Below are 24,581 nucleotides of genomic sequence, written 5' to 3'. Positions count from 1 at the left end.
GACTCGGTGGGCCAAAGGCCCTGTCTCCGCACTGAATCTCTAAACGAAACTAAACTAAACATCCGTGGTCAGGATTGAACCCTGGACTCTCACGCTGTGAGGCAACAGTTCTACCGCTGTGCCACGATGCTGCCCATGTATGTCCTGATGTTAGAGCTACACCAATAACTGCACAATTTGAGCAAGGGGTAGTAGGATGGATTAGGGATCATGAAAAGGGGCGGCACGGTGGCGCAGCGGTAGAGTTACTGCCTTGCAACGAATACAGCGCCGGAGAGCCAGGTTCGATCCCGACTACGGGTGCTGTCTGTACGGAGTTTGTACGTTCTCCCCGTGACCTATGTGGGCTTTCTCCGAGATCTTCGGTTTCCTCCCACACTCCAAAGATGTACAGGATTGTGGGTTAATTGGATAGGTAAATGTAAAAATTGTCGCTAGTGGGTATAGGATAGTGTTAGTGTGCGGGGATCGCTGGTCGGAGCAGACCTAGTGGGCCAAAAGGGCCTGTCTCCGCGCTGTATCTCTAAACTAAACTAAATAGCTAGCTGGATTCTGGAGCTTGTATGATGTGGGGGAAGGGAAGCCATTATACTTATTGCATGATTCATATCAAACTCCATTCAACTGAATCTACATTACCAGCTTTTAACTTTTCAGTTGATTACTACAAATCTATCTGGCCCAGATTTTGCGCACTATTTCCACCACAAAGGATCGTCTCATAATGTAGTTTCTACCGGACACAATTAGGAAAATAAAAGCAAAGTATTGTGCAAGCCAGGGGCAGTCAACTATTCATTCATACAGTTAATGGTATATGTAGGAAGGAACTGCAAATGCTGATTTACACCGAAGATAGACACAAAATATTGGAGTAACTCAGCAGGTCAGGCAGCATCTCTGGAGAAAAGAAGCAGGTGATGTTTCGGGTCGAAACCTTTCTTCAGACCCGTACAATATATTATACTCATGCAGTACAGCAGTACATTATGCATCAAGATATTTTTGCCTTTGTTTAATGTATTTTTCTACAAAAGGAGCTGCATTCACTAGGCGGTATTGATAGCTAGCCGTCCGTTCCATAGAAATTCATCAGCGGCAGCCTTTGTTATCACTGACAACTATTCACTATTCAGAGGTTATGGGGAGAAGGCAGGAGAATGGGGTTAGGAGGGAGAGATACTGTACAACAGCCATGATTGAATGGCGGAATAGACTTGCTGGGCCAAGTGGTCTAATTCTAATCCTATTCCTTATGACCTTATGACCATGTTATCAGGGATCATGTACACGTGACTGAAGGAATAACTGATGGTAAATACCAGGATATTGTTTCAGGAAATTGGTAGAATTTGTTTAAATTCTTTGTGTGATTTAGTTTCTACGGCCAATTTTCTTTACACACATAGAGCGGTGGGTGGCTTGAAAACAACACTGCCAGGCAGTGGAGGCAGATACAATAGCTGCATTGAAGAGGCTTTTGGACAGGCACATGGATATGTGGGAAATGGGGGGATATGGATCACATGCAGGCGGAGATTAGTTTAACTTGGTATAATGTTCAGTGCAGACATTGTGGGTCGAAGGGCCTGTTCCTGCATTGTACTGTTCCACATTCTAAGATTTGATATTTTAGAAAACAAAAAGAAATCACACGAGCAGATCTTGCTAGTGTAATTGCCTATTTGCCTTTACCTTTTAAAGTGAAATTGCTAAGAAATTCATCTCAGTTGGAAGTCGATGTCAAAACAATGTGTTCAGTGCCTCCAACCAAGGACGAATTTCAATGCAAAAATGATTTTTATGAAGGCTACTCAATTGAAAACGTACATGGATGTATTCACCAATGCTATGCTCTCAGCATGGAGCCTCATTGAAATGAAACTTAGGATGCGGTTTGTTTACCCATTCCTCTATCCATTCATGCACGGTGGCGCAGCGGTAGAGTTGCTGCCTTACAGCGAATGCAGCGCCGGAGACTCAGGTTCGATCCTGACTACGGGTGCTGTACTGTACGGAGTTTGTACGTTCTCCCCGTGACCTGCGTGGGTTTTCTCCGAGATCTTCGGTTTCTTCCCACACTCCAAAGATGTACAGGTTTGTAGGTTAATTGGCTGGGCAAATGTAAAAAAAATTTTTTTTAATTGTCCCTACTGGGTGTAGGATAGTGTTAGTGTGCGGGGATCGCTGGGCGGCATGGACCCGGTGGGCCGAAGGGCCTGTTTCTGCGCTGTATCTCTAAATCTAAAAAAAATTCCACTGGAAAAATATGGGAAGATAGACACAAAGTGCTGGAGTAACTCAGGCAGTGTCTCTGGAAAGAAGGAATGGGTGACTTTTCGGGTCGAGACCCTTCCATGGGAACCAGAGATGCTCTGGAGGTGGGTCAGGAGCTGCTCGTTGGGTCAGGCAGCATCTGTAGAGAGAGAAATATTCTTCCTCAGCTCATCCACTGGGAGTGTGGAATTGATGAATTTGCCTTATTGCTAACCATGAGGGGTAAAATGGTAATCATAAAAAATATTTTATTTTCGCAGTGATGTGTTCTGTAAGAAAAACAGCAACAGAATTTTGAATGAAAATGACCTCATATATTTTCCACAATTAGCGGATACACTGCAAATGATAGCAGATGAAGGGCCAGACACATTTTACGACGGAGTAATTGCTGAGGACATTGTTCAATCTGTAAGCCAGTCAGGTATGTACTCCCGCTATCTAAAAATAAACCTCCAATCCACCAAATTCAAAGTTTCAATCTGTCTCCAGTCCTTACGTTTTAATTATGTTTCAGTTTTAATTACGTAGAAGTGAATACCTTCTGAATCTATTACTTAGTAAGTCGTGGTGCTCTGTGCAAAATCCTCCAAGAAATTATATGTAGTAACATTAATACTGTATAAACCGAAAACAATCATCAAAAGTAGAAGGTAGACACAAAATGCTGGAGTATCTCAGCCGGTCAGGCAGCATCTCTGGAGAGAAGGAATGGGTGACGTTTCAGGTCGAGACCCTTCTTCAGACTGAAGAAGGGTCTCGACCCAAAACGTCACCCATTCCTTCTTTCCCGAGATGCTGCCTGACCCGCTGAGTTACTCCAGCATTTTGTATCTACCTTTGATTTAAACCATCATCTGCAGGTTTTTTTTCCCTACATCAAAAGTAGAACTTAGTCAAGTTCACTTTTCTATCATCTGTTCTTGGAGAAGGTGTGGGGGGAGGGGGGGAACAAATCGCAGGATGAAGTCAGAGGGTCTGAAGAAGGTTCTCAACCCAAAACATCATATGTACAACAGATAGGGTCTCGTCCCGAAACGTCACCCATTCCTTCTCTCCAGAGATGCTGCCTGTCCCGCTGAATAACTAACTCTTTAACTGTAAGTCACCTTTGCTGATTTCTGAAAATTTTCCAAACATGATTATTACTTTTGTTTCGGCACTTTTGCTTAGTCTTTTCCTTTGATCTAAAACTACCTTAAGTCCCTTGATTGCTTCAGGAGCACAACTTATCCTGCTGGGAATTTACTTCAAAAAGATAATTATTTATTTGTAAATGACTCATTAATTATTTAAAAGTTAATCAATGATTGATGTTTTCCTTTTTCAGTGTAGTTATGCATCTCTGGTGCCATTGTATTTTGTTTCGTTCAGACTGAAGAATTTGAGTCTTATTAAGAATAAGTATCCCGACCCAAAACATCACCTATCCGTGTTCTCCCGAGAATAACTTCTTTTGAAATTTAAATTCCAGTAACTTCACTCCAAATGTAGTTCACAAGTTGTAACGGTTGTTATGAAGCCCTGAGCCCATGACAAGCACTAAATAAATGCAGGTCTTTATATATTCTTTCACTCTCCATGCTGCAAGATGGTGTGGCAAACAATTAGGGGAGGCATCGAGTTGCAGAGTTGCTGCCTTACAGAACCAGAGACACGGGTTCAATCCTGACTCCGGGTGACGTCTGTACGGAATGTGTACGTTCACTCTGTGACTGCTTGGGTTTTCTCCGGGTGCTCTGTTTCCCTCCCACATTCTAAAGACGTGCAGGTTTTGTGTACATGGGTCACTGGTCGGCTCAAACGTGGTGGACCGAACGTCCTGTTTGCGCGCTGTATCTCTAAACTAAGCTAACGTATGTTGTCCTCCACTATAAGAAAATTTGAATAGAGATGTGTTACTGCATTTCTATTGAGCCTTGGTAATACTGACCTGGGAATGATTTATACGTCTTCTGCCTCCTTACTCAATAAAAGGATATACTTATCATAGAGGGAGTGCAGTGAAGTTTCACCAGATGGTTTCCTGGGATGCGAGTTTCGCTGTAAGAGGAGAGAATGACTGGGCGAGGCCTTAATTCACTCAAGTTTAAAAGAATGAACAGCGATCCCATTGTGACTCACAAAATTCTGACAGTCCCAGACAGGGGTTCAAACTGCATGCTGGTTTCACAGGTGTAGGAAGGAACTGCAGATGCTGGTTTACACCGAAAATAGACACAAAATGTTGGAGTAACTGAACAAGACAGGCAGCATCTCTGGAGAGAAGGAATGGGTGACGTTTCGGGTCAAGACCCACCTTCAGACCCTTCCTCGACCCGAAACCCTTCTTGATCCGAATCGCCACCCATCTCTCCTCTCCAGAGATGCTGCCCGTCTCGCTGAGTTACTCCGGCATTACTCCAGCTGGTTTCATATATTCACCTCGTAATAGGCAGGGATTGTAGAAGAGGAAAGTGCTAATGTCTCAGATCATCTCTTTCATCAGAAGTGGAAAACATTAGAGCATGCATCAGATGTTAAACAAGTGCAAAGACTACAGAAGAGGAAAGAACAAAAGTGTGAGACTGATTTAAAACCGCAGCAATTATGCAAGGAACATGGAGAGGTTAGGGGACAAATAGCGAAATGAAAATGGGCCTTAAACGGGTATAAATGGGAATAGAAGAATAATTATCAAAAATGAGAAGCAAGAGCCACGGACTCCGATTGGACACGCAGACCTTTCAGCCCATTGAGTCTATGCTAGCTCTCTGAGTAACCTCACCAATCCCATTCCCCAACTTCTTTACACTGTAGACAGATAGACACAAAATACTGGAGTAACTCAGCGGGTCCGGCAGCATCTCTGGAGAGAAGGAATGGGTGACGTTTCGGATCGAGACTCTTCTTCGGTCGACTAAGGGTCTCGACCCGAAACGTCACCCATTCCTTCTCTCCAGAGATGCTGCCTGTCCCGTTGAGTTACTTCAGCATTCTGTGTCTATCTTCGGTTTAAACCAGCATCTGCAGTTCCTTCCTACCCATTCTTTACCCTGTAACCTATTCTCTCCTGCCAACAATCATGCTAAGGGTATTTTTTTCTTGGCAATCCAATTAACCTTCCAATTAGCACATCTTTTGGGAAGAGTGAGCAGAGCACAAGGAAAAAACGTGCAAACTCCACACAGGTAACATCGAAGATGACGATCCAACCTGGGTCATTAGGTCTGCAAAGTAGCAGCACTACTTGCTGCAACTCCACAGGAGAGAAGGGAGCAGCAGAAAGATGTCGGTCACAAGAGATCATATCAACACGGTGGACAGATCAGAGACTGTGCCTCATTTTTTGAAAGAATAGCTGCAAGTAGTTAATCTGCTATTTCCGTTCACACATCCGCTGGGCCTATTAATAATAATAATAGTTATATAATAATAATATATTCCTTTATTCGTCCCACACCGGGGAAATTTACAGTGTCACAGCAGCAAAGTGGACAGCAAGAGATCATTCATTATAAATAAAAGTAAAGACAAGGATAAATTGTATTCCTTAGCTGTTACTGTTGACTCGTCTGCTGGGAGCAGTGCTGGTTGTGCAGTCTCACAGCAGCAGGAAGGAAGGACCTCCTATATCTCTCCTTCACGCACTTGGGGTGAAGGAGTCTGTCACTGAAGGAGCTACTTAGTGCAGTGACAGTGACCTGCATGGGGTGGGAGTCGTTGTCCAGCAGCGATGTTAACTTTGCCATCATCCTCCTCTCTTCCACTGCCTGCACTGAGTCGAGGGGGCAACCCAGGACAGAGCTGGCCTTCCTGACCAGCTTGTCGAGTCTCTTCCCTTCCGCCGCTGAGATGCTGCTGCTGCAGCAGACCACTCCATAGGAAATGGCTGATGCAACCACCGTGTTGTAGAAGGTCCTTAGGAGTGCCCCCTGCACTCCAAAGGACCTGAGTCTCCTTAGCAGATAAAGTCTGCTCTGGCCCTTTTTGTATAGTGCATCGGTGTTTTAGGTCCAGTTCAATTTATTATTGAGGTAAACACCCAGGTACTTATAAGAATCCCCCCTCGCGATGTCCATTCCCTGGATGTTCACCGGTGTCGGGGGGACCTGGCTGCGCCTGCAGAAATCTACCACCATCTTCTTTGTTCTACCACCATATTCTCTGTAAAACCCACTATTAAATATTTTTAACTTATTGGAAAGAGCATGTTTTGCATTGCGTCTCAGGGGCAGCACTACTGATGTCGACATTTTCTGAATTAGGTGTTGTTCAATTATTTTAATGCAACTATTTTAGTGAAATATCTTTGTCAACTGCTCAATGGATCAGGCAGTCATGCCAATCATCTCTCTTTCTCTCTAGGTGGTATGATTTCCCGAAGGGACCTGATGCAGTATAAGGCGAGAGAAGAGACAGCATTAAATGTGACCTTGGGTGACTACACCTTGTATGTCCCTGGTGCCCCATCGGGTGGGCCAGTCCTTGCACTCATTCTGAAAATCCTTGAAGGTAATGCTTAACTTTTAGTTTTTCGTTTTTAGTTTAGCATATTGTCACATGTACCGAGCGAGGTACAGTGAAAAGCTTTTTTGCCTCGTGCTATCCAGACAGCGGAAAGACTATACATGATTACAGTCGAGCCGTCAACAGTACACCTCCAGGTTCCTGACTGTTATTTTGTAGGTAGACGCAAAAAGCTGGAGTAACTCAGCGGGACAGGCAGCATCACTGGAGAGAAGGAATGGGTGGCTTTTCAGGTCGAGACCCTTCTTCAGACTATTTTGCAGATCTTTGAAGGTCAAACGGAGAAATTGGACAAAGTGATCAGATTCAGTCAAATCTTTGGCAGCACAAGGCACTGTGGCCTGTAAGTGTAGGAATCTGTGAGTTGTCACTGAGGGGGCGATTATTAACTCTAAAACCCACCTCTACCCAAACCCTACTGTATAACACACAATCTGGCATCAATTTAAATTTAAATTGGTTTAAACTTGGATTGTTTTCTCTGGAGCGTTGTAGGCTGAGGGGGGAATCGAATAGAAGTGTATACAATTACGAGTGGCCTAGAAATGTCAAAAACTAGAGGGCACAGTTTTATGGTGAGAGGGACAAAATTTAAAGGAGTTGTGGTGGAGGCTTAGGATAGTGGCTCTTGCCCAGAGTAGGGGACTCGAGGACCAGAGGACATAGGTTTAAGGTGAAGGGGAAGATTTAATAGGAATCTAAGGGGTAACTTTTTCACACCAAAGGGTGGTGGGTGTATGGAACAAGCTGCCAGAGGAGGTAGTTGAGGCAGGGACTATCCCAACGTTTAAGAAACAGTTAGACAGGTACATGGTTAGGACAGGTTTGGAGGGATATGGGCCAGACGTAGGCAGGTGGGATTAGTGTAGCTGGGACATGTTGGCCAGTGTGGGCAAGTTGGGCCGAAGGGTCAGTTTCCATGCTGTATAGTGGCATTTAAGAAGCTTTTAGATGGGCATATGAATATGCAGGAAATGTAGGGATATGAATCACATGCAGGCAGATGAGATTAATTTAACTTGGCATCATATTTGGTATGGATATTTGGGCTGAAGGATCTGTACTCTTCTCTACTGGATCAGCCTGGGTCACTTATCTCATCTGGCATGTTTGAACCTGTAGCTAGGGTTGGCAACGGTCCCGTATTAGCCGGGACATTCCGTATTTTGGGCTAAATTAGTTTGTCCCGTACGGGACCCCCCTTGTCCCGTATTAGTATGGTTGCCAACTTCCTCACTCCCAAATAAGGAACAAAGGGTGACGTCACCGCCCCGCGCCCCACGTGACCTCACCCTGCCAGCGGCCACGTGCTCCCGCTCCACCAATGGCGGTCGCCATTGGTGGAGCGGGAGCACGTGGCCGCTGGCTGGGTGCAGTCACCTGGGGCGCAGGGTGGTGACGTCACCCTTGTCCCGTATTTGGGAGTGAGGAAGTTGGCAATCATACCTGTAGCATTTAGAGGGTGGGAAGGACATAGTTGTTTTTAACATATATCTTTCGTCTGAACACAGAATCCCAGTGGGATTGCCTAGTTCTGGTTGACTGAAAGTGTTTTGCTTTGCACTGAATTAACACCCAGAAAGAATAGTGCATTTAAATGAGGCTTGGGAGTTAAAGTAGGCCCTGCAGCTTTTAGTGGAATGCATGAGTTTTGAATTGACTCAAAAATAATTCTGGTTGAAATTTGAATCAATGTCTTGTGTCACATCGTCACCGATAAGACCAATTGTTCACTGTATTAATTGGAAACTATTACATCACAATCGTATAACAGAAATCTTGCAATGTTGGCAGAAGAAACTTACTGAAGCAGCAAATTAGCAGGGAAATTAAAACAGGAACAGCATTTTCAGAGTGTTTCTTTATTCAGATATAGTGGTTTCTGTTTGAATTGGAGCTATTACGTTGGACCATTAACGATATGAAAAATCTGGTTCATATCCCCTTTGCCTTTGATAAAGCTATGACTCTGTGTTTAAAATGAAGGTTCAGTTGAAAACATGATCATCAAATGGATGGTTACTGAATAATGATTTTGTTTTCAGAGCAAAAAGTGGAAGAGGCAGGAATACTTGCATTACATTCTACCCTGCACTTCTCTTAAAGTCTCACGGAGTCCCCTGTATTGATTTCAAGTTGTATGAATGTTAGTAGACAAACGGGACAATCATTTTGCACATAACAAGGTCCCATAGCTAGCAGATTATTTTATTTTTGTTTGATCAGAAGATTGGACTGGGTCAGAAGATAGTGCAGTTCAGAGTTGCTGCCTTACAGCGCCAGAGACCCCGGTTCGATCCCGACCGTGGGTGGTGTCTGTACGGAGTTTGTACGTTCTTCCCGTGACCACGTGGGTTTTCTCCAAGTGCTCCGGTTTCCTCTCACATTCCAAAGACGTGCAGATTTGTGGGTTAATTGGCTTCTACAAATTGTCCCCACACTAGAGGACATTGGCTCGACAAAAGCCAGTTCATCTACAGACCTAACTAAGATAGATAGAAAAAGTTGGAGTAACTCAGTGAGTCAGTCAGCATCTCTGGACAAAAGGGATAGGCGACGCTTCGGGTCAAGACCCTTCTTCAGACCTTCTACACATTTAACCAACAAGCCTGCACGTCTTTGGAATGTGGGAGGAAACCGAAGCACCCAGAGAAAACCCACGCTGTCACAGAGAACATACAAACTCTGTGCAGCGAGCGCCCATAGTCAGGATTTAATCCAGGTCCCTAGCGCTAGAAGGCAGCAACTCTACCGCTGCGCCACCGTGCCACACACAGATCCGCTGAGAAGTTTGTTTGCATGGTCTCATCCACTACATAGTGAGGCTCTGATGTATTTCTGCTCTTAGGATATAACTTTTCCAGAGAGAGCATATCCACTCAAGAACAGAGAGCCCTAACGTACCATAGGATTATCGGAGCCTTCAAATTTGCATTTGCAGAAAGAAGCAAGTTGGAATATCCAACATCCAGTGACCATAGAAAGGTAAGAAAAATTCACCTGCTTGCACTTGCTGTTTACAATGTCACTTAGAAATTCCATTGCCAGTCTTTACAATGGAAATTGCATGCAGAAACATGTGACGTGGCAATTGTACCCCTTCTTCATCATCGTAGGATCGCTCCCACTCTGGTACCGTAGGTTCTAAGGTCATTGATCTGACTGCGTAATGAGGCAGAAGGTGCCTGATGAGTAGGTCGTGTGTGAGGATGTGTACTCCTTCCATCTCCTATATTGGGCTTCTATGTGCTACCATTATATGGGCTTAAGATTCTTAGAATCATCCTGAATGCTCTTTCTCCACTTTGCCTGATCATCAGTGAGGGAAAGGTGTTTTATTCATGCTAGTTGTTCCTGTTTCAATAGAGTAGCCAGCAAGTTCCACCAAGTAATGTAATATGGGGCTCTTCACAAAGTTGATCTGATTTAAAGCTAATGGCCAAATTCTAGGTTCAATGGGTATGAAGTACTAAACGGAACAAGCTGCTGGAGGAAATGGTTGAGGCAGGTGCAGTACAACATTTAAAAGACATTTGGATCAGGAATTGCTTCCACTCTGGTACTGTAGGTTCTAAGGTAATTGTTCCGATAGCATAATGAAGACCAGATTAGCTCAGGCAGGAGGTGCCTGATGAATGGGTAGTGTGTGAGTGGGTGAGTAATGTGTGGATAGTGGTATACGGATAGGATAGGAAAGGTCATAGAGTGATACAGTGTGGAAACGGGCCCTTCGGCCCAACTCGCCCACACCGGCCAACAATGGCCCAGCATGAAATGAAAGGAACGCTTCATTTTTTAAAATGTGCTTTGGAAACTTTGATTGGTCATTTTAGAAATCTGAGGCATGTTCTCACCTGAATTTGTGAGGATATTAATCCTACAGTGAATTTTACCAAGAGCAGGTGCTATTTATTGTCATTTTTCTCCACACTGCTCGATGTTTTAACAAATTCTTGTCATTTAAAAAAAATACACAGGTGATGGAGATGATCTCAAAAGCAAATGAAATTAGAGAAAGGATCAACGACAGTCACACCGGTGAAGGAATTGATGAATATGGGATGAGATGCTTTTTACCTGGACAGAGTGGAACATCTCATCTCTCAGTGGTAGCTAAAGATGGTAGCGCAGTGTCCGTTACCAGCACCATCAACGGCCGGTGAGTATTGTCCATTTTTATTGGATAGTGTTATAGCTGCACTGGAATAGTTGAAGATATGACTAGATCTAAGAAACGGCACGGTGGCGCAGCGGTAGAGTTGCTGCCTTACAGTGCTTGCAGCGCCGGAGACCCCGGTTCGATCCCGACCATCGATCCACGCACATTAACACTACCCTATGTAGATCAATCCCCTAGGCTGATTGATCCATCCCTGGCATTCGTATTGCTGACCTGATCTATGGTCCATGCCTGGGTTTCGTAGTGTTATCTGTATTATGCTGCTCAACCACTTTCACTTGAGCTGCCTACGTAGACTCCTTCACATCAGGTGGCAGGACAAAATTCCCGACACAGAGGTCTTGGAACGGGCTGGAATCCCCAGCGTCCACACCCTCCTACGGAAAGCCCAAGCCAGATGGGCAGGCCATGTCGTCAGAATGCCCAAGAGTCGACTGCCAAAACAGCTTCTGTATGGAGAGCTGTGTCAGGGCAAGCGCTCAGTAGGAGGACAGAAGAAACGGTTTAAGGACTGCCTCAAAGTGTCCCTCAAAGACTTGGACATCAACCTCAGCACTTGGGAGTCTCTTGCTCTGGACCGTCCAACCTGGCGTAGCAAGCTCACCACAGGAGCCCGTGCAGCAGAGAACAGACGCACTGCAGAGGCCCAGAGGAAACGCACCGCGCGTAAGGCCCGGGCTACCTCCACTTCCACTGCAGCACCCATCCACTTGTGTCCTACGTGTGGGCGTGCCTTCCAGGCCCGGATTGGCCTCACCAGTCACTTCCGGACCCACAGTCACCAATCCTCCAACTGAAAGTGAAGTCATGGTCATCTTCGAACCTGAAGGACGAACAACAACATGCTGCTGATTAAATTCGTTTCACTTTGTAACTGTGATGTGTGCCATGCAGAGGTTTTCTCACTCGCTCTCTGCATTGTATTTGTAATAAAACGCTTATATAGAAGTTAAACGATTTGTGGAAATCTACACTTCCTACACCCTACACACACATATGCATTTTACATTTGTAGCAAGCCAATTAACCTACAAACCTCTATACGTCTTTGGAGTGTGGGAGGACGCCTAAGATCTCAGAGAAAACCCACACAGATCACGGGGAGAACGTACAAACTCCGTAAAGACAGCACCCGCAGTCGGGATCGAACCCGGGTCTCTAGAGTTGTAATGCAGCAACTCTACCGCTGCACCACCATGCCCTATTGTTGTATCGTAAAACCTAACCTGAAAATTGACTGCAAACTATGTTTGCCACCAGTTATGTGTGCTTTGCAAGCTTTGTCAAATTACATCCTTATGCATGACATGGTTACGTGGAGAAGCTCTAGGAAAGCATGACTAGTATCAGTTTGTGAGATTGTAATTGGAAGTTGCAAATGGTGTGGTTTAACTATCTTTCCTGTATGGTGAAGATGTTACATGAAAGATCCCATCCAATGTGGGTACTAGATGGCCCCGAGGTTATCCTTCTGTTCTTTGCTGGCTTTCCCCAGCCATCACTCTGGGCGCTCGTCTCTGATCCCAGGATTTCTGTTGGAGGTGTGTGGTGCCCGTTCCCCTGTACATGCCAGACAGGAGTTACAGCTATAAGAACTTTTGCCAGTGCCAACATCATGCATCTACCAAACCCATATGGGATGATGTCAAACAAAGCCTTGGCTTGGCCCTATCTAAGAGGCCTGGGGCTGCAGGAGAAGTTTACACCGTGAGATTACTCAATTGTTCACATCGATTCATAGAGTGTGGAGCAGGCCCTTCGACCCAACATGGCCATGCCGACCAACACACCCCATCTACACTAGTCTCACCTTCCTGCGTTTGGGCCATATCCTTCTTAACCTATCCTATCCAAGTGCCTGTTCAAATGTCTTTTAATGTTAATTCCATGGGAAGATTGTTGTATTTATTCTGTATTTTTAAGCAATTGCTATTAACTATTTTATAATTACATAAACCCCATGTATGGAAATCGAGAAAGCTGTTTACACTGGGTCATGCCTGAGCTGAATGTTTTTGTTCCAGATATTTTTTCAAGGAGATTTGAACAAAGCGAGTTCTATGCTCTATGACTCTCACTCTGAGTGAGATTTACGGTCAGCATTCTCAGTGCCCGCATTCCTCTCATTCTGGTTTTGCACTTGCAGCTTTGGATCATTTGTCCGCTCCAATAGGACTGGGATAATATTCAACAACCAGATGGCAGACTTCTCCTTACATAATAACGAGAAGAACAGTCTGCCACCGTGTTCTCAAAACTATGTTCAACCAGGTACAATGATTTTTTTTACACTTTTTAAATATTATGTTACAACTGTCCAAGGCATGGGTGAGGTTTAGTGTGGCAACTGTTCATTGGTGAGACCACACTTGTTCATATTGAGTGCAGTTCTGGCCACCTAACTTCAGGCCACCTTCAGACGTCAGTCTGAAGAAGGGTCTCGACCCGAAACATCACCCATTCCTTCTCTCCCGAGATGCTGCCTGACCTGCTGAGTTACTCCAGCATTTTGTGAATAAATACCTTCGATTTGTACCAGCATCTGCAGTTATTTTCTAATACTAACTATAGTGATGCTGATTTCTCTAACTTCAAGTAACCCTTGCGCCCTTCTCTCTCCGTCCCTCTCCCACCCAAGTCGTTATACTAGCTTCAAAATCGTCTTGTTGAGTCTCATTGTCTGTAACTCGTTCTCACCTAACCCACAGCTAATAATAGCCTGTCTCCTTTATCATCGTTGCATTTTTGCATATCTTTCATTCATTTGTTCTATATCTCTATATAGTCGTTTCCCTTTCCCCTGACTCTCAGTCTGAAGATGGGTCTCGACCCGAAACATCACCTATGCCTTTTCTCCAGAGATGCTGTCTGACCCGCTGAGTTACTCCAGATTTTTGTGTGTATCTGTAGTGATGCTGTTGTTAAGCAGGAAAGTAGAGTCTGACAATGGCAGGCAGTGGTGCAGCTGATATAGGTGCTGTCTCTCAGTGTCAGAGCCCAGGTTCAATCTTGACCTCTATGCTGTCTGTGTAGAGTTTGTACATTCTCCCTGTGACTGCATGGGTTTCCTCTAGGTGCTCTGGTTTCCTCCCCCATCCTAAATGCATGCACGCTAATAGGTTAAATTGCCCCCAAATATGTGAGTGTGGTCTACAAGGGTAGATGGGAATCAAAATAGGCATTAATATTGGATTAAAATGGATGGGTGATGGTTGACGTGGACTCGGTGCTGTATCTCTCTGTGTGTACGTTTTGAAGAGAGGAACCACAGAAGAGATTATTTGGCTAAATAAATACCCAGTTTCATTGTGAGATCATTTTAAACCAATTGCAGTGCCTCATTCTGATTATGTAATGAAATCCAGATGTGATAGAATTTAATTTCCTTCTCGTTAATGAAATAGCACATTGTTTGGGAACATTCAAGTATCTGAGGTTCTCGAACGCATGGAGCGTTTGCACCGTGGATAACTTTTGCAAAATTACAGAGTTCATCCTGTCCACATGTCCGCGTCTTAGAAATAAAAGTATTTTCACTGATTCTTCTTTCCACCTCCAAACTTTTGCACAGACGGACAATGTTTCACCAGGTGCGTCGGCCATTATCACCTGTTGTCCCATTCTCCCCCCCCCCCCCCCCCCACACCTGGTTTTGCCCATCCATCGTCCGCTCCCTACCTGGGTCCACTGATAAACTACAGCCTCCATTCTTCCCTCACCCCTAGACACAGTAGTAAACCGGCAATATTTCCTGTTTCTTCTCACTCCTGAAGCAGGGTCTTAACCTGCGACATTGATTCACACCTCTGCGGAATTAATTCCTATTTTCAAAATATTTTTTCTCCTCTTGGAATGATCTCCGGCGTGTGTAAAAAAATATTTTGGTGCCCAACATCTGGAGATGAAAGGGCAACAAATAACACTGATGGAGATGCATTCCCTAAACAATAATTAGCAGTGCAATTTTGCTCCATTTTATCCAGTAATTATTTATAACCCCAAGCAATGAGAGTAGAATAAATTAGCAATTAATTAGCAACTGATGTAACTGTATTGATATCTTTCCATTAGGCAGAAGACCGTTCTCCGCTATGTCTCCTACAATTATACTCGACAAAGATAAACGTGTGAAAATGGTAGTGGGAGCTTCAGGTAGCTCAAGGATCATCACAGCAACTGCTCTGGTACGTGATGAGGTAATGGGATCATATAATGGATGGTGAATGACCAAAGATAAGACGTTAATTAGTTTAGCACAAATTCCGTCTCACCTCCAAGGATGTCACACTGAAATCTTCAACATCAACCTGTTCATTTAATTGACCAAAAACATTGAAGAATTATATTTTCTTACCACATAGGTGACCATTTTGGCCCATCAAGTCTTCACCTGGTTATTGGGCAATCCCAATTCTTACTCAATCCCCCTACAACAGATGTTTCCCCATTTCCCCACATTCCCATCAATTCTCCCCATTTTGTTTTTGTATCTCCAGGGACAGTTTTTGCCTGGGCAATTAACTTAGCAATTCCCATGTATTTGGGATGTGAGGTGAAACCAGAGGCTCCAGGGGAAAACCATTGTGATCAGAGAAGAGATGTGCCAACTCCACGTGCACAATACTCAAGGTCAGCAATGAATGCAACTTGTTGGAGCTGTGAGGCAGGAGCTCTACTTGCTGCACCATTGCACTTCCAGAGAAGTGTAGAGTTGCTGGGAATTAAGCACCTGCTAGTACCTTATAAAGGAAAAAGATTGCCTGGATCCCTCCTACCACAGAAAGACAAAATGAGCCCAACACTGTAAGCCTTCGTCTCTCTTGCATGGCCTATGGTTCCTCGTTATCATGCACAACATAGTGTCCACTGCCTGTCTGGGTCCCACTGCTTGTCTTACCCTTTCTCATCACCCACCCACCATTAGTCTCTTACCATTCATTGTGTGCCTGCCTTTCACCGCCTGCCAATGGACCACGAGTACTTTTGCTCTCCATCACAAGGGTGTGATGGTGCAGTTAAATTTAAAGTAAGGCGGCAATCCTGGTGGGGAGAATCACACATTGGTGGGAGACAGGAAGGGCAGGTTGAATCTTTGCGGTGTGCTGCGAGTCTGGAACTTGCAGATGGATCCGGGGGCTGAATGTGTCACCAGGTCGCCCATGAAGTCCAGAGGCCTGGGGCATTCTGAGTCATTGTCAGTTGGACCCCATGCCAGTCTGACCTGACCTCGGATCCACAACTATGTTGCCTTCCAGAGGAATGCTAGGCCTGCAGTTCAGGAAGCAAAGGAGAATAGTGGGGTTTTTTGTTCAAATTACCATGCTCACATTGAATGCTTTTAAAATATTTTATGTGTTTTATGTGTTATGATTGTAAGTTTTAAACTATAATGTTTTATTCTTAATGTTTTAATGCTTTATGCTTTATTCTTAACTGTTTACTGTATGTTCGTGTTGTTACTTGCGAGCGGAGCACCAAGGCACATTCCTTGTATGTGTACATACTTGGCCAATAAAGTTATTCAATTCAATTCAATTAATATTTGAATTCTTTTAATGATTAGATTCACCCAGAGCTTTGACAGCTTTGTTGGCTATGTGCTTAGTGTTAGTCTCCACTGGGTGCGTTTCAGGGGCTGTTTCTGCACTACCGTCCCATCATTAGTCTCGGGTGGGGAAGGCCTGATCAGATTGCTGAGGTTGAGCCTGATCCAAAGCAACCGAGTTCCTGATGGAGGTTTGATATTGAATAATTATATGCCAGGTGAAGATAGGTGGCACATTAAGGTGGTTGTGGAGTGGAGGTGGAGGTGATATTGTGGAGGTGGTATTTTAATCTACAATTATTTAAACTGAAGTCGCATACAGATAGTGATTCTTTATCACCAAAGAAAATTACTTAATTCATTTGATCCAATAAAACGAGTTTATCAAAGAATCAAAGCAAGTTGAGGATTTTATGTTTTAATTGCAGTGAGACATGGTGACCTGGAACGCACGATGTGGAAAAGTCAAAATCAATAGGAACTCTTGGAAGAGAATTGAAAATATCTGACAAGAAAATATGTTGCATGTTGATGAGGAAAGAATAGGGATGTGGGAGTAATTGTTTAGCACTTTTACAAGGATGGCAGAAATACAACAGTCACCTTTGCTGAGCAATTACCTGATTTCATGCTGGCCATCTGGATAGATTCAGCTGGAAGGATGTAATGCATTCATGGAAGAAGGAAGAATTGCTCTTGGTTTCATGAATAGTGAACCTGTTGAATGGATATGATTTTGAAATGAGTATTTTCGGAGCATGTGGTTTTGTTAGTCAAAACATAAAGACACAAAGTGTTGAGGTAACTCAGCAGATCAGGTAGCATCTCTGGAGAACATCGATAGGTGACGTTTCAGGTCAGGACCCTTTATCAGACCGATTGAGCTGTTTAGGGAGGGGGAGGTGGGTGGGTTGGAGAAAGCTGGAAGAGAGGAGTGGCAGGATAAAGCCAGGCAAGTAATAGGTGGACGCAGGTAAGGGGGGTTTGTCGAGACAACAACCTTTCTCTCAATGTCAGCAAGACAAATGAGATAGTGATTGACTTCAGGAAGGACACCTACCCCAGTTTGCATTGACGGTGCCGAAGTAGAAATTCCAAGGAGTCAATATTATCAACAACTTCTCCTTGCTCCCATATCGAAGCAATGACCAATAAAGCACGACTATGCCTCTACTTCCTTAGAAGGCGTAGGAAGTTTGACATGTCCCCTACAACTCTCACCAAATTCAACAGATGCACCAGAGAAAGCATTTTATCAGGATACATCACAGCTTGGTTTGGGAACCGCTCCATCCAAGACTGCAAGAAATTGCAGCGAATCGTGCAGCCCAGACCATCACACTAACCAACATCCCTTCTATCAAGGACAAGTTGCATCCTGGCCACTCCCTCCTCTCCTCTCCCATCAGGCAAAAGGTATAGAAGTGTGAAAACGCACACCTCCAGATTAAGGGACAATTTCTTCCCAGTTGTTTTCAGGAAACTGGATCATCCTACCACAACCAGAGAGTGGTGCTGAACTACTAGTTACCTCATTGATGACCCTCAGACTATCCTTGATCGGACTTTGCTTCACCTTGCACTAAACATTATTCCCTTATCATGTATCTACACACTATATATGGCTCGATTGTTACTTTTTTTTGTCTTTTTGCTGACAGGTTAGCACACAACAAAAGCTTTTCACTGTACCTCGGTACACCTCGCTAAACTAGATGTTGGAGTCATAAAATGCTGCCCTTTGGGTTATTTATCTGCATTGGTCTTTTAAATTGACCTTTTAATAAAATTGGCAAATAATGAAGCAGGGCTCGTACTCAATAACTGACACCTTTTTTCTTGTTTCATTAGGTTATTATGCATGCACTATGGTTTGGCGATGATGCTTGTAATGCTGTGAACAGGCCAAGAATCCATCACCAACTACTGCCAAACTCTGTTCAATTTGAGTCTGAGCAACTAGAAAGAAATGTAGAAGAGGTTCGTAAAGTTCCTTAAAATAAAACATTATGAGCCATTTATCTGCATCAGATGTTTGTTGTTATAATTCTGTTCGAAATGGTTTGTGCCAAAATAAAATAATCCTTGATGGCCACATGGAAGTATAGGAATGTAGTTGATTCACCCCCGATACCTAAATGTGCCAACGGAAGACAATATGAATACTCCATTGTCTAGTCTAGTGCCCCATAAACTTTTACTTCCTAAAATTACCAATGTTATCAAATTGTCTATTACCATGATTATTTTGGGTTGAGTTGTGAATGATATAATTTATGTGACTAAATGATCATTTATAAATTATAATTGATTTGTAGCTGTGAAATATCACCATTGCAAAGCTCGCTGAAGATGTTTTTAACATTGTAAACCAAACCAACCCATTTTGTTGAAAGCTAGAATATCTCACGATGTAATCCATGTCTCATGATAAATTATGAGGGGAATAGATAGGGTGAATGTACAGTCTTTTTTTCCCAGGGTGGGGGAATCAAGAACAAGATGGTAGAGGTTTAAGGAGAGAGGGAAAGATTTAAAAGGGACTCGAAGAGCAATTTTTCACCCAGAGGGTCGTGGGCATATGTAACGAGCTGCCAGAGGAAGTGGTTGAGGTGGGTAGAAAGACATTTGGACAGGTACATGGATAGGAGAGGTTTAGAGGGATATGAGGCAGCATGGGCAAAAGGGACTAGGTTAGTTGGGGAATCTTGGTTAGCATGGTCAAGTTGGACCAAAGGACTTATTTCCATGCTCTATGACTGCAATTTTTGTGTCTGAAATGATAAAACTACCGATTTCATCTTGTTTTTGTTTTATCCGTTCTTCTGCGTTAAATTTTCCTTGTATACTTATCCTTCCGTTTTATTGCGTGTAACAAGTATCTTGAACCTGTCCCTAGTTTCTCACAGTATTGAAAATATATATTCTTGGTACTGAAAATTACACGGTTAAATTATACGTTTGAACATTCTGGTGATTCGTCAATTCCCACTTTCTGCTTCTGATCCCCCCCCCCAGCTCCGTCAGTTTCGCGAGGAAATGGAGATTGACCTGAAGAAGAAGATGCACGTCACGAGTTTTGCCGACATGCCATCAGTGGTGCAGGCTATTGTAAAGGAAGAGCATGTTTGGCACGCCGTTTCAGATGCGAAACGTAAGGGTGGCTGCCCTGCGGGATACTGAGTCATTCAGAGGCCTTTTCAACTTCTGCTCATCATTGCGTGAATTATTGTGGAATACTTTGGCCAATATGAGTAAGATTTTTAGCTGTGAATTATCACCACTACGTGGCTCGCTAGAGACCTTAACATTGTGAACCAAACCAAACCATTTTGTTGAAAGCTAGAATGTCTCATGCTGTAATCCATCCAGAGAGTTATGAAGCTCAGGACTGCAAAGATGGGGTACAATTAATCTCAACAAAGATTCCCAACTATTGTGGGTAGATTTGGTTGCGCACTGCTCAAGCTTTTCCAAACAATCATTTATAATTTTTTTGTTTAGTTTAAGTTAGAGATACAGCGCAGAAACAGGCCCTTTGGCCCACAGGCCCTTTGACCAGCGATCCCCGCACACTAACTCGATCCTTCACACACTAGGAACACTTTACAATAATACCAAGCTAATTAACCTACAAACCTGTACGTCTTTAGAGTGTGGGAGGAAACCGAAGATCTCGAAGAAAACCCACGCAGGTCACGGGGAAAACGTACAAACTCCGAACAGAGGAGCACCGGGTCGAATCGAACCCGGGTCTCTGGCGCTGGAAGGCAGCAACTCTACCGCTGCGCCATCGTGTCACCCGTAATATGAAAAATTCTTCAAATGTTCATACATGCTTCTTGCATCAACGGGAGCAATATGTTGGAAAATTTACCCACAGTATGTATAAACAAGGCCAAAGTAACAAAATACATTGAGGAGTGCTCAACACGTGACTATTTCATACTCAGATGGGAATAATTAATGCGCAACTTAAAGCCCATCGGGAAACTGTATGAGATTGAAATCAGATATAGGTATTGATTGGCAAACTGAATGTGCTTAATATTTCACTTAGAATTTCTATAGCTATTACATGGCTTTGTTGAGGGTCCCAATGTACCCCAATCAGAGTTAGTAAATATAACCAGTTGAACCCTTCAAAGGATTAAGACATTCAGATTTTTGGGTCCATTTCTACACCACAGGGAAAGTAATGAAGAATAAAAATTGTGAATGGGATCAGTCTTTAAGTGACCGGGGCATTTCATTGCTTCAGTTCCTTGAATTATTTCATTGATCACTCATAATTGCAAGTAATTGGATTAATGAAGCTGCTATTTTTTGATTCCAAATGCACAATTTTGTGAAAATGTACTGAAATATCTGATCATGAAAATAACATGCCTATTAAGACCACCTGCCTTCATGAGCAAAGATTTCTAAATAAAACACATAATGAGGAAAGTTTACTTGGATTTTTTTAAATTGCACATTATGTATTCTTTTCTCTGCTAACTTTAACAAGTTGGAGCAGAGAACAATCAAAAGTGGTGGAATACGATACCTGTTAAATATATATTATACGGGAATTTCAGATCCTATTTTGTTCTCGCTATCGGGCAGAAACTAATTCAGTAGAGTCAAAGAATAACAGAAGGTTTGACGTTCAAGTCCTTTTCAACCCCAGGATGAAGAATTGAAAGTCCAAACGGCTCCGACAGAATTAATATAGCCGTTGCAACTTAGCTGCTCTAAGGATCAGGGTATTAATTTTTTTTCTGTTGAGCAGATGAGAGAGACAGCAGCCAAAAGGCAGCAAGGTCTATTTTTATTCGTGCAAATTGGCCTCCAATGACATAATTGAACCTAATAGCAATTTCAACTGCAGCAAGAATGCAATTGTGGCCAAAGTGCCAAATCATTTATTGCAAAATGTGCCTGAACTGGCCGATCCAAAAGGTAAATGGATTTTATTTTCAGTGTGTGACAGGCAGAGCAAGAAAATAAAACTTTCAGCCTTCCCAACTTGTTCCTCAGATCCTCATTAACAGTTTAATTTAGAGCTACAGCATGGAGACAGGCCTCGGCCCACCGGATCTGTGCCTACCAACGATTCCCACACACGAACACTATCCTACACACACTAAGGACAATTTACATTTATACCAAGCCAATCAACCTACAAACCTGTACGTCTTTGGAGTGTGGGAGGAAATCAAAGATCTCGGAGAAAAGTCACGCAGGTCACGGGAGAACATACAAACTCCGCACAGACAGCTCCCGTAGTCTCGATCGAACCCGGGTCTCTGGCGCTGCAAGGCAGTAGCTCTACCGCTGCGCCACCGTGCCAGATTTAATTGTTTGTTGCTTCCTGATCACCTGCTCTCACTTCATTTAGGGGACTGGCAAAACATGAGATGCAGGAGTTGCGTTCCAGGGTTTTAAATATGGAGATATCTTTGGCCAGTGCTCCTTGACTTACACCCTGTACCACTTCCTTCTCAAATTATTCCTTGAATTCCAAGATAGTTCTTTGCTCAACAGGCACGTTTGCCAATTGTCTTTTGCCAGAATAACAGAGACAACTTTTAAAATTTGTTGGTGTGTTATTTTTGAGTCACTAAACAACAAATGTGCTTTTTTCTGCAACACTGCGTGCTAAGATTGGATTGAATCAAATGTTCTGTTATACCATGCTCCAATTTCTGCATAACTGCACAAGTTGTTGTTTAATTGCAAAACACATCATTAAAATTCACAGAGTGGTATGCATTGTAATTATGGCGCACTGTAGTTTAGGAAGGTGGATGGCATCTCATTACCTACATTCTAATTTAGTTAATATACAGCTAACCGTAGATTTAATTTGGAATGAATATTTTTACTTAACACGATATTGGGTCGAAGGAAGAAGGGCCTCGACCCGAAACGTCACCTATTCCTTTTCTCCAGAAATGCTGTTTGGCCCGCTGAGTTACTCCAGCTTTATGTGTCCAACATCTCTGGAGAATATGGATAGATGAAGTATTGGGTCAAAAAGACTGGTCTCAAATAATGTTCATCGAGGGTAAGGGAGATGGACTAATTGCCATCTACTTAGGGAAGGTTTACACCAAAATATTCCATGCTGAGTCTGAGGAGACATTGATTTAAATGTAAGAGAACAGAAACAAGTGTTTCAAAGAGTTGCTTGTTCATCTACACCGATCAGCTAAAACATTATGACCCGATGAGCCAAAACATTATGACCACCTGCCTAATATGCTGTTGGTCCTCCTTGTGCAGCCCCATACGCAGCAGGGAGCGATGCACTGTGTATTGTGACACATTCTTCCCGTGACCACCATTAAAATTTTCTGTGACTTGTGCCACAGTAGACCATCTGTTGGTTCGGACCAGACGGGATAGTCTTCATTGCCTTCGCGCATCGATGAGCCTTGGGCGCCCAACACCCTGTCTCCGGTTTGTGGTTTGTCCCTCCTCGGACCACTGTCGGTAGGTATTCACCACCGCTGACCGGGAGCACCCCACAAGCCTTGCCGTTTCAGAGATGCTCTGACCCTTTTAAACATAGAAAATAGGTGCAGGAGGAGGCCATTTGGCCCTTCGAGCCAGCACCACCATTCATTGTGATCATGGCTGATCATCCCCAATCAATACCCCGTGCCTGCCTTCTCCCCATATCCCTTGATTCCACTAGCCCCTAGAGCTCTATCTAACTCTCTCTTAAATCCATCCAGTGAATTGGCCTCCACTGTCCTCTGTGGCAGAGAATCCCACAAATTCACAACACTCTGGGTGAAAAAGTTTTTTCTCACCTCAGTTTTAAATGGCCTCCCCTTTATTCTAAGACTGTGGCCCCTGGTTCTGGACTCACCCAACATTGGGAACATTTTTCCTGCATCTAGGTTGTCCAGTCCTTTTATAATTTTATATGTTTCTATAAGATCCCCTCTCATCCTTCTAAACTCCAGTGAATACAAGCCTAGTCTTTTCAAACTTTCCTCATATGTCAGTCCCGCCATCCCAGGGATCAATCTCGTGAACCTACACTGTTGTCTGGCCATAACAATTTGGCCCTTGTCAAAGTCGCTCAGGTCGTTACTCCTGCCCATTTCTCCTGCATCCAACGCATCAACTTCAAGAATTGACTTGTTCACTTGCTGCCTAATAAATCCCACCCCTTGACAGGTGCCATTGTAACAAGATAATCAATGTTATTCACTTCGCCTGTCAGTGGTCATAGTGTTTTGGCTGATCGGTGTATAAATATAATCTTGGCGCTAATTATTGAAAGGCATTTTTAAATTTCTCTACCACTGTGCCAATTATTTTCGAGCTGTATGAGAATGGAGAGAAAGGTAGCAAGGCAGGTGGATTTGTGTAGTTGTAGAATGGTCAATATAGTCTAAGTCAGGGTCAGCTTGATCCCTCAGTTTCACACAGATTTCTGATGAGTACGTCACAGGGAACAAGTTGTTGGATAAAGATTGAACAGGCATTTGAAACCATATGATATAGAAATGGACTGTTTCAAGATTTTGAAAATTAGAGCTACAGTTATACTAAATAACTAACTTTGGGATTCTATTATACAATTAAAATATATAATTGCAGAGATCTGCACATTTGTCTTGGAGCACAGCTAATTACATGGAATTAGCTGAAAGCAAAGTGGTAGAGTAGCAATATTTTTAATATTCCACCTTTTTAATTGGTACGCTAATAACAGAAGGAGATATTGATCATGAAATGTTTGCCATTTGCTTTTTTATTTGCTTTGTTAGAATAATGTAGATCACATTAAACTGTGCACACGTTTGTTTTTTGTGTTGGAATTCTTGTGACTAAGAATTGTAAGTTACACTTACTGGACATTTACCATTGTTCAATTTGTAAAGTTGTGAGGGGATATGTTTGCTGTACATCATACTATTTAGGGGCCTTGTCCAGGTCATTGGCTGATGTAGATAAGTAAAAAAAAAAATTTGTATGTCTTTTCTATCACCTATCACCTATCACTCTGAGATCTTTGGTTTCATCACATGCTCCATAGGTTAATTGACTTGGTATAAATGTAAATTG

At 43.3% G+C, this 24,581-nt stretch overlaps 1 protein-coding gene across 2 annotated transcripts in view; it reads left to right on the top strand.

Annotated features, from left to right (window-relative positions):
• The window catches only part of LOC144606659 (glutathione hydrolase 1 proenzyme-like), a 39,163-nt gene extending 14,798 nt beyond the window's left edge, over window positions 1-24,365 (top strand). The window contains exons 6-13 of one of the 2 annotated variants that reach the window (XM_078422955.1): window positions 2,538-2,701; window positions 6,625-6,771; window positions 9,635-9,771; window positions 10,764-10,945; window positions 13,113-13,237; window positions 15,038-15,162; window positions 18,363-18,491; window positions 19,530-24,365. In XM_078422955.1, the coding sequence (XP_078279081.1) occupies window positions 2,538-2,701; window positions 6,625-6,771; window positions 9,635-9,771; window positions 10,764-10,945; window positions 13,113-13,237; window positions 15,038-15,162; window positions 18,363-18,491; window positions 19,530-19,694 (1,174 nt within the window). In that variant the 3' untranslated portion in view covers window positions 19,695-24,365. The remainder of the gene's footprint in view (window positions 1-2,537; window positions 2,702-6,624; window positions 6,772-9,634; window positions 9,772-10,763; window positions 10,946-13,112; window positions 13,238-15,037; window positions 15,163-18,362; window positions 18,492-19,529) is intronic. The other variant, XM_078422956.1, reaches the window with a different exon arrangement.
• The last annotated feature ends 216 nt before the right edge of the window (window positions 24,366-24,581 follow it).

Source organism: Rhinoraja longicauda, chromosome 27, assembly GCF_053455715.1.
Source record: "Rhinoraja longicauda isolate Sanriku21f chromosome 27, sRhiLon1.1, whole genome shotgun sequence".
Lineage (NCBI taxonomy): Eukaryota > Metazoa > Chordata > Chondrichthyes > Rajiformes > Arhynchobatidae > Rhinoraja > Rhinoraja longicauda.
Note: the sequence above shows the minus strand (reverse complement) of the source record. Positions and strands in the feature narration are given on the sequence as shown.